The sequence below is a fragment of the Camelus ferus genome, chromosome 26, assembly GCF_009834535.1.
Source record: "Camelus ferus isolate YT-003-E chromosome 26, BCGSAC_Cfer_1.0, whole genome shotgun sequence".
Classification (NCBI taxonomy): domain Eukaryota; kingdom Metazoa; phylum Chordata; class Mammalia; order Artiodactyla; family Camelidae; genus Camelus; species Camelus ferus.
The window spans coordinates 632,228-644,924 of record NC_045721.1 but is presented as its reverse complement, the minus strand read 5'-3'; the positions used below and the strand labels follow the sequence as shown (position 1 = coordinate 644,924).

The window sequence follows — 12,697 nt, the reverse complement described above, 5'->3', positions numbered from 1 at the left end:
AGGGCAATAAACGTTTAAAATGCATATCCGTGTTATTTTGTTATAAAAGAGATTGTTACTGCGGAAACTGCAGACGTCCGGAGCTCTCCACTGCCGGGGTGCTGAAGTGCACCACCCAGACATCCTTTCCCCCGACCCCACCCCACCCTGGCTCCTTTGAGGACCAGAGCATCCACTCCCGCAGCTGCCACCAGTACTGGTGGCCAAAAGCTCTCAGCGGCTTCTGGATTATCCATGATGAAGACAGCCGCCTCTCTGGGAGCCACGCAGCTGGGGCAGCCCACAGTCAGCCAGGGATGTCAAGGGCCGGGTCCCTCACCCTACTGAGAACAACCCTGAAGGGCCCCGGGGAGACCAGCCGCGGCCTCAGAGTGACTGATCGCTCCTGCCCCGTCCGCTCCCTCCCTCCCCCACAGGTGCTGATCCCAGGACCGCCCGACAAATCCTCTGCACCAGAGTCTCTGCCTCGGTACCTGACACGTACACTGAGGACTTCTCACTTTAAACCCAGGGAAATGCGGCCCACAACCAACAGTACACTGAGGTCTCTAACGTCAGCCACTTCTGCAAACAATGCTTCCTTCCCACCCTCTTCTGCTTAACGGACACAGTTCAAAGGTGGCTGGCCCTTCCTCCTCCTCCACTTCGGGGCCCCTGAGTGTCAGGTCCGAGCACAGGCCAGGCTCACTCACAGCGGAGGAAGGATGCTGGTAAATGTGATGGTCTCCCAGGAGCAAGCGGTCGATGTAGCCGGCAGCCCCTCCAGTACAATTCGGATACTTGCCCAGATCGCCAATGCCACCAGGGCCAAGGTAACCGCTGGGGGAGCGAGAACACGGGCTTCAATGATGAGACTTCGGAGGGAGGAGGGGACACCCAGGGCCACCGAAGAGCGTCGCACACCCACGGCCTGACAGCCCCGCAGCACCACCACGACGCTCTCCCACCGAAGGGACTCCTGACTCCACAGCCCCCTGCCATGGCGGGGTGGGGCTGCCACTCACACTGACCCTGGAAAACCCCCAGGACAGCAGTCCTCTGGACACCCACCAAGCTCCCCTCCCAAAAAGGGATGCCTCAAAGGAGGGAATTCCTGAACTGGGAAAATCGCAGAGAGCCAGACCCCAGAGGCTCTGACTTGGCAGAAAATGATGGTCAAAAAGCGGTTTCCCACCCGAGCTCACTCACGTGGGGCATCCGGGGACAGGTAGGAAGAAGGTCAAGGCCAGCCAGATGCCTTCCAGCGCCATGATGACGAGCCACTGCGGCCAGCTGGACACCACGTCCAGAAGAGAAAAGCAGCTCCTCTCCTGGGTGGGGGGGATCGAAAACACACGTGAACTGCTCGCAAGGGGAACGGGAGGGGTGCGCAGGGCGTGTATCTGGGAGAGTCCTTGTGACTCTTCCCGCGGCCTTTATGGGAGTAACACAAAAAGATGCTTTTGTTTCATACGCAGGACGTGGTCTAGCTGGTCCTTCTCTATGAAATATCACAGTAAAATGGTAGTCCAAAAAAAAAATCACTGGGATATAAAATAGATAAACAAGTTTACACTGCGCAGCACAGGGAACTATAATCAATATCTCGTAGTAACTTATGGTGAAAAAGAATATGAAAATGAATATATGTATGTTCATGTACGACTGAAGCATTGTGCTGTGCACCAGAAATTGACACAACGTTGTCAACTGCTTATACATCAATAAAAATATATATATACAACCGCCCCCCAAACCCCAAACAAAAAACAAACAAACAAAAAGAAATCAGTGGGGGGAAGGTATAGCTCAGTGGTAGAGCACATGCTTAGCATACACAAGGTCCTGGGATCAATCCCCAGTCTCTCCTCTAAAAATAAAGTCAACCTAATTACCTCCCCAGCAAAAAAAATAAAAATTAAAAAAAAAGAAATCAGTAGGCAATTCTACTCCTGTACCCCAGAGATTTGAAAAGAGACACTTGACCAAGAACTGGTACATAAATGAACACAGAATCATTATTCATAATAGCCAGAAAGTGGAGACAAGTCAAATATCCAGCAGCTGATAAATGGATACAAAATGTGGTACATTTGTAAGATGGAATATTATTTAGCAGTGAAAAAAACTCAAGTATTGATGGGGCAATATGGATGAACCTTGAAAAATATTATGCTAAAGAAGCCAGACACCAAAGCCATGTATTGTATAATTCCATTTTTACAAAATGTCCAGACCAGGCAGACCTACAGAGGCAGGAAACAGATTAGGGGATGCCTGGGCTGAGGGGAAGTGGGGACTGGGGAGTGGCTGGTAATGAGGATAGGGTTTTTTGGGGGGTGATGAAAATGTTCTAGAACTGGACAGCTGATGATGACTGCACAACTCTGTGAATTCACGAAATATCACTGAACTGTGCACCTCAATGTGTGAGTTTCATAGTACACGAATCATATCTCAATAAAGCTATTTTAAAAAAAGAAATTAAAAATAAATGTTTAAAAGGTAAAATGAAATTTAAACTTTTGGGGCGGTTCTGGTTGAAGGAAGAAGGGGTGTGGTCCGCCTCTTCCTTGTATACCCTACCCCGGCTCCGTCGGGGCGGCTGGGACAAGCCTCCGCAGACCCTCAGGTCCCCCACGGGCACCGAGCTCAAGTTCATGTGCATGTGGAGCCCCACTCCAGCTCCAGGGTCTACAGCAGAGGGCACAGGTGCACGGGCAGGGAGGGCAGGGCCGGGGGCGAAGGAGTTAAACACACTCCAGGAAAATACCTCTGAGCAGCCATCACAAGAAGACCCGGGAGAATCTGGGATTCAGCGATGGCTGCGCTGGTTACACACCAGGGAGAAGCTGGACCACAAATACAGCCTGACTGACTGTGACGCAGGACCCCAAACAGAAGAATATAACAATTTCCACCTGAATTTTTACTTCCTTTGTAGCGGGGGGGATAACTATCATCTGAGTAAAGTCAACTCAGCGATTTACAGTAAGCCAGAAAGTCAGCACAAAAGAGCTGAGGTGCTCACGCACTTCTAAGGAAGAAGAGACAGGAAGCAACCCAGCCGGGGGCTGAACTGTCATCCCCCATCCTGAGCTCAGTACGTTTCCTCCAAGTGAGACCTTTGCAGCCTTTGTATAGACAGAGATGCTCAATGAGTTTTTTGTGTATCTTGTACCACCAGGAAACAGAAAACTTGACAGTAATGCATCCGAGAGACTGAGCTAGCAAACCAGACGACGGTGATGTTATTTCACGCCATCAAAAGGCATCTGACGAACGGAAACTGAAAAATTTGCTAAGAGGGTAGAACTCCTGTTACGCATTTTTCACCCCAATTTTTTTAAAAAAGACTGTTACAAAGACTAAATAAAAATAACTCATTGAAGAGGAAAAAGCATGCTTTTGGCAAACAGAGGTAGGGCCCTACACTCCCTAGTGCTGCACCCAGAACAAAAGAAAGTTCCCACAGCTATTCAGGGACACCCCACCACCACCACTTTTAGAGCAGGGTTTCTCACCGAGGCACAGCTCTCAGGCACGGGCTTGAAAAAGAGCAGCTCTAACACGGCGACCACGAAGTAGGTCACCCCCAGCCGCTGGAGCACGCCAGGGATGCGAGCCTCCTCCCACGACACTGCGGGGACACAGGGCACAGAGGGTGTCAGCCGGCACCCCCCACTTCACCCCCGGACATCCTCATCAGGCCGCAGGCTCTCCCCAGGGACCATCCCTGCAAAGGGGGCGCAATCCTACAAAGAGCCCTGCCATGTGTCCTCCTGGGAGCAGCGCCCACTTTTTGGAGACCCAGCCAATCTCCTTTTCTGTGACACCTTCCCGCAGGACTCCACCTCCTCTTGCCTGAAGTCTTGGTGCGTCTTGCCTGAGGGGTTCATTTGGCACCTCTCTGACAATTAGGTCTCCCTTGGCAAATGACACAGTACACTCACCCCCTGAGGACAGGGACGGCTGCCTTCCCCAAGTGTCTCCTTCCCAGCAGCCGGGGGCACCCAGGTGATGACAAGGTGGGCTCTTGAACAATGGCCTTATTATAAAAAGTTGCTGAAACCACAGTGGCAGGAGGAAGGGTCTGAGGACCAGTCACCTGGTCTGGTCCCTAGTCTGCCCCTCGCGACACTGGGACAAAGCACCTCACTCCCCTGGCCCCAGGGTCTTCCTCTGTCCAACACGAGGGTTTGAGTGGGCTTGGGGGCACCTGCTGGGTCTGAAATTCCAAGATAGTAACGCCCAAAGCCATACAAGCATTCTGTACAGAACTGTTCTGTCTGCAGGGACACAGGGTGGAGGAGCTCCATTTCTCCCCAGTTCCGGCACGTTGCTTCCACGCTTCAAGCTCAATATGAACTAGCAGAGGGGAAGAAATACTTACGTGGACCAAGGCAGTAATTGGGGTTCACAACGACAATTCCTATACAGAGTAACAGGAAACTCCTCCACGCAATTTTCCCCAGCAATCTGAACTTTGAGCATCCCCGCTGCAGAGTGGAAGTCATTGATAGAAAAATCGAAGATCCCATAATAAAAACAAACCTAAAAAGACAACAGCTGTTAGCAGGTGGCCATTTCCAACTTTTGCGGTCTCTCTACCGTGAGTATTTTATAACCTGGTACCTAGAAGACGCAACATGTGATTTTTTTTTAAAGAACCAGCTGCTGAAACCACGTGGGGTTTGCGGAGGAGGGAGACTCCGAACGCTGGGCTGTGAGGTTTGTGTGCCTCCATGTCCTGTCTTAGGAGGAAACCTTTCAGCACTGAAGTGCAGCTTCCAGGGACAACCCTCCCGGGTGGTCGTCGAGGAGAAAGAAGACTTGACCTGACACCCTCCCGCGCGCCCCCAAGTCCTTGAGAAACAACGCATTTCAATTTCAATCGTTTCTAAAGTAACTATCGCTCTTGAAAGAAAGATGAAAGTTTTTTTTCTCTTTAGGAGTTTGAGCCACCTCTTCTTTCCTTCCTTTTTACTATCCTAAATTTCGTCTTTTATTTAAAAAAAAAAAAATCAGAACAGAATCTGTCTGACGACTTGGCGAGGGGGTAACAGAGGGGAGAGCTGGTCGCATTCTGGGGTGGCCTCGCTCCCTTTCTTGGGGTCACGTAATCGGATAAAAGCCTCTGGTGCCAGGAACGGGAATGGGGCCACCGGCCCGTGGGGAAGCTCGCAGAGAACACACGTCAGCAATCACCAGGTCGGCAGGCACGCAGACCTTCCTCCCACCCAGATTCATCTCCACAAGGAACTCCTTCCCGGGAAGGGGGACCGGGCAACACAGGGGAAGGGAGCTGTGAGGTACAAGCTGTTACGTGTAAAATAAGCCACCAGGATATACTGCACAGCACAGGGAACACAGCTGATATTTTACTAGTAACTATAAATGGAGTATAAATTGTGAGTAAAACTGTACAGTCACTAATACCTGTGAGTCACTATATTGTTCACCTGTAACTTATACAATGTTGTATATCAACTGTACTTCAATTAAAAAAAAATGTTAAGGCTTTTTCTCCCAAGCCCAGAAAAACCTGAGTTCACATTAGCGATGGAACACCAGAGACCAAAGATGCAAACCAGTAGCCGGTTCTACCTCGTAATGATGGAGGAGGTGCCCAGAGACACAAATTCCTGGTCATGCAGGAAGTCGGGTCCCTCAGCAAGGGGCATGAGCCCTGGACGGACAGAGGCAGAGCTGGGTCACTCCACTGTTACTCCAAGCTTTATCTTATTACTAACATCGCCCTTGTATACTTGTCAGAATTCCCTGATGCCAATGCACCACATGCATACCGTTTAGGAAGCATGATTTTTACACTTATTTTCAGGATTAGTGGAATTTAGCCACGTATTCCGAATGTATGATTTCCTCCAAGATTCCAGGACCCTGCCTGTCACACGCACACTCACAAAGCGTTCCCTCCGAAGTTACTCATCTTTTATTTGCACATCTTAGATGAGCACCACGCCAAGGGTGACAAGGATTCAGTCACATGGCTTTCGGAAGGACCTGATAACACAGAGACCTGGGAGGGGCCTAGGCCTGCAGCCTGGAACTCAGGGCTGGTGTCGGGAGTGTCCAGCATCAGCTGAAAACCAAGCCTCAAGGACGAGCACAAAGGGCGGGTGGCAGGTGTGATACTCACCACGGGAATACGAGGTCGGCCACCGTCAGTCCTGCAGAGACACAGCGCAACGGTGAGGAAGGACCTACAACAGCAGTGCTCCCTGACTGGGGGCAGCTTCCCTCTCACACCACGGGGAACCCCGGGAGGTGACCCAGCGCCCCCAGGACTCTGCACCAGCAGGGGTGGGTGCTAAGGGCCCACCTGGAGAACCCGCAAAGCAGCGCTACTCAAAACCCATCTTAACCCGACCACTGAGCCGATTCACGGCCACTCAGACCAACCCCCGCCCAGCGGCACCCCCAGGAGGACCAGAGTCTCCGGGCGGGACGCCCACGCGGCTGTCATACAAGGCAGACCTGGAGCAGGACAAGGCTCATTTATAGCTGAAGTCCTGACTCCTCCTGCAGAGCCCCCGCAGCCGAGGCCTCCGGTGCCCACGGGTGGTCCCAGAGAAGCATCACAGAGCCGGAGCACACGGGAGACCAGAGCTCACGGCTGGTGGAAGAATCTAAAGGTCCTCCTAGGGGTCCTTCCAGGGGGCGTGTCTCTGGAGCTCCTGGGGGGCGGTGCCGAGGGCGTCCCCTGCCCGCAGCGCTCTGGGGGTCCCACGTAAGCAACACTGCCTGTGGGAAGCACCTTACCATTCCAGCTCGAGTGTTTGAAGTACCAGTATCGCCCTCCTCCATAGTTGACAAAGACCATGATGGTGAGAGCCATCCTGTGGGACAACAAAGACACGCCCTCAGGGCTTGTGTGTGGCTCGAGGACGCCCGGCTGCAGGGGACATGTGACACTCACCCCGTGCCGTCAGGAGGCACTGAAAAGCAGCAACTCCCAGCTCTAACCACTGCAGTTAGGACCCTGCACAAAAGTCCTCTGCCAACACTTCCAACAGGATGTCTTAAGAAAAACCTACGCTGACGCTAAACCGCATGACTTGAAAACAGAGCCGAACATGCCCCGTCACTCGGTTTTGTGCTAATTATTTTGCCGTCTCAGGTTAAAGAACTGCAGTGGGAGGGGACAGTCTTTAGGGTCAAGCCTTGAGTCCATCCCTCTGAGGAGCCATTCGAGCTGGGGCGAGCCTCCCATCAGGTCTCTGTGAAGGAGGGACACCTTGCCCCGGGGATCGTGGGCACCGCGACGGGGTGGGTAGCACACATCACAGCACCTGAGCGGCGCCTGGAAGCGCTTAGAAGCCTTCAGGCACTTAATCAGCGTTAGTTCCTGTCTCCCTGTGAACATCTCGGAAAGACAGAGGGATAAAATAGAGAACATTCAAAACATGCTGCTGCTCGATGCGAATTCCGCAGCCGCGGGGAATGAAGACCTTGGTGTCAGTGGGGTAATGTGTGGGGAGTCCAGCTGCCTGGAATCAAATCCCAGCTGTCCTTCTTAGTCCCTGAGTGACCCAGGGCAAAATACTCAGCTCTGAAGCTCAATTTCTTCATCAGCAAATAGGCATAGTTGTTTTGTTTTGGTTTTTTTTAAGTACAGAGCTCATCGGACGGCTAAGAGATGAATTAAGACAAGCTGGAACGGTAACACTGTCATTATCAGTATCATTCTTGTCACTAGCTGGCTTCGGAGACACCCACCAGGACACTCAGAGCTCTGGGGAGGCCGGGCCAGACTTCTCGGGTTATCCCCGGAGCTTACAAGGCCTCCGTGGGTAGAAATGGATGGACCTGACACCTAGTATTTCTTTTCGGTCATCCCGTTTAAGATTTCATTTTCAGAGTCTGGTCCTGGCATTCCTTCTTCCCCCAAAACTATGAAATAAGAACAATTTACCATCAAACTCTGTGGATTTGCTATCCAAAGGGCCTGATATATGAGCCGTTTTGCTAGGGGTGGTGGTGGATGAGAGCCGCCTCCCCCCCGAGAACCGGGGTTCCCTCTCTAGCCCAGGCACCTGCCTGTCTGTCCAGCTGCCGACCGGACACAGGGCCCACCCGCTGCTCCTGTGCAGCGACAGATCCTACTGGCTCCCGCGACACTTTTTAAGTCAGGAGAGGCTGCCGATTTATCTGTGGGTTTATCCTGATGGCAGGAACCCTCTTCTAGCCTAGGAAGCAAAGCCCAAAGTAGAGAGTGCGTCTGTCTCCAGTGGACCTGTGACCACCATGTAACCAGGAGCCCCACGTACCCCCGGAAGGTGTCCAGGCAGCGGAGGCGCAGCGGAGCAGCCGACGGTCGCCAGGCCTCTGGCTGGGGGTCGCCCGCCCGGCTTGGAGACCCCAGCTCCTTCAGGAAAAAGGGGAGAAAGATGGGAGAGTGCACAACGCGAAAGAGTCAACTCCACTCGTCTGTGTCTTAGGGAAGAAACTGGCGGAGTGGAAGCCAAGGTCACGGTTCTGAGCACCACTTTGCTCTGCTTTTGTGATCAGACCCCATCCGAGAGGTTAGGTTTCTCACTTTTGATTTTTGTGTCTCCTGCTGAGAAACGACCACAAAGGACGTCTGAACGAGAGAGCCCGCAAACATGTCCAGCAGTGGACATAAACGTGCCCGTAATGAACCTGATCACCAGACAGGCAGGCTGGCTCATCACAGCAGGCCATGGCGTTTATAGATTTCATACCGACGTCTCTGATTCTTTGTTTTACCCTCCACACCCTCTGCTTAACTGGACCAACTCAACAGCACTGCCTGCAGAGCATCACTCCAGCCTCCCAAAGAAAGAGGGGGTGGCGCCCGTCACACGGGCGAGAGGCCACTGTTTATTAAGAATGCAGGGGGGAGGTAAAGCTCAGTGGCAGAGTGTGTGCTTAGCATGTACAAGGTCCTGGGTTCAATCCCCAGTCCCTCCATTAAATAAATACCTAATTATACCCCCCAAAAAAGACTAGTTAAAAGATTAATTAATTAATTAATTAAAAAATAAATTAAAAAAAAGAATGCAGGGCATACAACCTGGCCTTCCTCCACACAGTTAAGAGAATAAGGATTATTAAATAAAGATCTGTAAATTCCAAATCTAGGAACCCACCCAGAGCGCACACGACGCAGTAACTCACAGAATTGATGAGACGATCAGTTTCCCGAGAATTTATTGCTTTTGAAATCCAATTATTAAAGTCTTCCAAACTGTAAAGAAGTAAAATGGCCGGTTAATTTCTTTGCTTAGGCAGAATTTTCACCATGATATGCTATCACGCTGAAAGAAAATTAACTTGAAGTTCATTCTCTATGCAAGTCAAGGAATGAGACATTTTCAATGTTTTTTTTTTAATAGAACAAAAGTAGAATCAAACTTTACAGCAGCAGCACTTCCAAACACTTGACCGTGACAGTGCAGTTTCTTCACGGATGAAACAGGAATAAAGAAGGAGCCTTCGCTCAAGACCTGTTGTGAAGGTGAAATGAGACTGGAATTCTGATCAACAGCACCATTAAAGTTAAGGCAACACAGAACCTCATTGTTCATAGCAGCACTATTTACAACAGTGAAGACACAGAAGCAACCTGAATATCCATCGACAGATGACTGGATAAAGAAGTGGTATATCTATACAATGGAATACTACTCAGCCATAAAAAATAATGAAATAATGCCATTTGCAGCAACATGGATGGACCTAGAGAGCATCATTCTAAGTAAGTGAGCCAGAAAGAGAAAGAAAAATATTGTATATCACTTATGTGGAATCTAAAAAAAAAGGACACTGAACTCATCTACAAAACAGAAACAGACTCACACACATAGTAAACATATGCTTAACAGGGAAAGGAGGTGGGAAAGGATAAACTGAGCATTAGAAATTTGTATCTCTGGGGGAGTGATGGAAATATTAGCTATCGTGTTTGTGGTGGTGGTTTCATGGGTGTCTACATCTACCAAAATTCATCAAACTGTATGTCTGAAATATGCGTGGTTTCCTGTACAAGAGTCATACCACAATAAATGTGTTAAAAAATTGTTCTTTATGATTTCTGAAATTTTCTAGGATGGTTTCACTTATATTTAGTTTGTTTGCATCCAAAAGAACAAGAACTTTCCAAGTGTATGTCCCCACATCTGATTAAAGTCCGCAGAGAACCCATTTGCAACCCAACAACCATGCCAAACTCAGAGCTCCCAGGCCAGTTTGGTACTTGTCACATCATGTTGAATACTCAGTGTTTCTGTTAACTGAGAACAATTAAATGTGTCCTGTTAGTAAGTACAATTCTTTGATTAGAAAATCAGGAGAACATATGTCTTAGTTTGGTGAAATCATCAAGCCCTTTCTAGTGGAAATTACATATCACGCTTCTAACAATGTAAGTCCGCTCATGTGCTGCACCTCCAGCTCTCTTGAAACTGAAAAGTGTGACAAACGTCATGCTCATCTCCGGAAGGTTTGGGGAAGTTGAAATTAAATTTTCTAATTGAAAAAAAAAAGGCATACCTTAGCCTGGCAAAAATACGCTTTGCATAAAATCTGCATGCCTGAGTTATTCAATACATCATAGGATTTTTTTCCTTTCCCTTTATCTTTTTGTCATGGAAAATTTCACAAGTAGGTGAAACAGTATAATGAACATTCCTGGAACCGTCACCCACCTGCAACAAGTATCCACACGTGTCAATCTAACACTTCATCTACACTCCCCACCACTGTCTTCCTGCCTCAGCTTGTTATTTACCATTTTTTTTTTTGTTGGTGGGGAGGGAGGTAATTAGGTTTATTTGTTTATTTACTTTTTTTAGAGGAGGTACTGGGGGTTGAACCCGGAACCTCACGCATGCTAAGCATGCGCTCTACCACTTTGAGATATATCCTCCCTCTCGGCTTGGTCTTTAAAAGAAAACCATAGCCATCATTTCATTTCATTCATGAATATTTCAGTGTGCCTCACTAAAACTAAGGACTCTTTATTTTTAAACCTAACTGCAATACTATTACCTCATTTTAAACAACAACAAAATATTATTGCTCCATTTTAAAATCTTCTCAATAACTCCTTAATACCATCCAACAGCCAGTTCCATTTTCCTGTCTTTTTTTTTTTTACAGCTGAATTGCTCAAATCAGTATCCAAACGCAATCCACATATCCAATGTATATATTTTTGTTGTTGTTGTGGGAGGTAATTAGGTTTTGTTTGGTTTTTTTTTTAAAGGAGGTACTGGGGATTGAACCCAGGACCTTGTACATGCTAAGCATGCGCTCTACCACTGAGCTACACCCTTCCCCTCAAAGCATATACTTCTAACTTCTTTTTTCTCCCTGCAATTCAACTCCCATTTCTAGTTTGTTCAGCACTAATAACACCACAATCATATGACAAACTAACTTTAAAATAGAACCATCTAAGGAGGGGTGAAAAGGAGAAGTTAAGATACTTAAAAGCTAAAATCAAAAACTTTCAGTAGAGTTTTTTTAATTAAAATAAATAAAGCACTTAATTTTCCTGTACATGCCTGTTCCCTTGGTGAAAAGGAGAAAAGCTATATTCTTACTACTTTTTCAGATTCTTCAGACAAATCTGAACTTCCCCGGACTTCCGGGGGCACACTGGAAAGTGATGAGAAACGTACAAGGGCCTCTTGCTTTGCCAACAACAGCGTTCGGCCCTTGGGCTACAAAGGCAGAATCCCTTGCAAAAAGGAGTTTCAGTTCCACAGTGGGGCGAGGTGGAGTTCTCTCTGCAGGAGCCTGATATCAGCTATCGATCACTTTAAAACATGATGTAATAAATTTGTGCATGCTAAAAGGGCCAAATGGAAACTCAAAATCACTTACATCTTGATCAACATTCAAAGGAATGCAACTCCTGGGCTAGGGCTGCGCCCTGTCCCTAAAGGGCGGAGCGGTTACCCATCTGCTCTGAGCAGCAAGGCGCTCTCCTGCCGCGACGCAGACAGGGCTCTCCCACACTGAAGCCCACTCTTTCTAGGGGGTCAGAGTGATAAACTCCCCAACGCTGCAGGGTTTCCCCGAAGCTAGCAGGGGCCCATTTCCAACTTGGATAACGGCTCACCAATAACATCTTGCGCTCTTTCCTGAGACCCTCACAGGCTGAGCATGTGAAAACTCAAGCTATTCCCTTTCAGGGATGAAAGCCCTTCCCTTGGCAGGGTGATGTGCTGGGCCTGGATCTAGTTTACTTTCCTTTTTCCTCCAGTCTACGAATCCGCTCTCCAGAATCACTGTTTACCCCAGCAGAGGAGAAGGAATTCCCTCTCCAAGCTGGCTGACCCTAACCAACGGAGAGTCCACCCTGAGGTCGGAGGAGTGGCTGGGGTCCCGGCGGCAGGGGCTGGGACTCTGCACTAGAGGCGTGACCTCCTACAAACATCACCTCCACTCGCCACAAAGCAGGAGGCGAGACTCTTTCAGGAAAGGAGAACTGCTCAAGCATTTTCTCCTACTTTTTCAGCCACAAAGAACTGAAGACAAAGATCCACTCGAACAAGGTTGTTAAAAACTTCCCTAAAGTCAAGGAGCATCTCTTATTCATCACTGAATTCCCAGGGCCTAGAACTGTCCCGGGCCTGGGGGATGGTGGACACAGTAAGTTTGACCCAGGAATAATGGCCATCTGAAGGGTCAAATGACCCTTCTTAAATATATATTTTCTATGTCC

The 12,697-nt window shown here is 48.9% G+C and overlaps 1 protein-coding gene across 4 annotated transcripts in view; it reads right to left on the bottom strand.

The window, feature by feature from the left end:
* HGSNAT (heparan-alpha-glucosaminide N-acetyltransferase) overlaps nucleotides 1-12,697 on the bottom strand; it is a 51,478-nt gene that overhangs the window by 5,632 nt on the left and 33,149 nt on the right. For all 4 annotated transcript variants that reach the window (XM_014562343.2, XM_032468667.1, XM_032468665.1 and 1 more), the window contains 8 exons: nucleotides 9,142-9,211; nucleotides 8,271-8,368; nucleotides 6,763-6,839; nucleotides 6,140-6,170; nucleotides 4,373-4,533; nucleotides 3,504-3,619; nucleotides 1,189-1,310; nucleotides 693-819 (listed from right to left, as the gene is read on the bottom strand). In XM_014562343.2, the coding sequence (XP_014417829.1) occupies nucleotides 693-819; nucleotides 1,189-1,310; nucleotides 3,504-3,619; nucleotides 4,373-4,533; nucleotides 6,140-6,170; nucleotides 6,763-6,839; nucleotides 8,271-8,368; nucleotides 9,142-9,211 (802 nt within the window). The remainder of the gene's footprint in view (nucleotides 1-692; nucleotides 820-1,188; nucleotides 1,311-3,503; nucleotides 3,620-4,372; nucleotides 4,534-6,139; nucleotides 6,171-6,762; nucleotides 6,840-8,270; nucleotides 8,369-9,141; nucleotides 9,212-12,697) is intronic.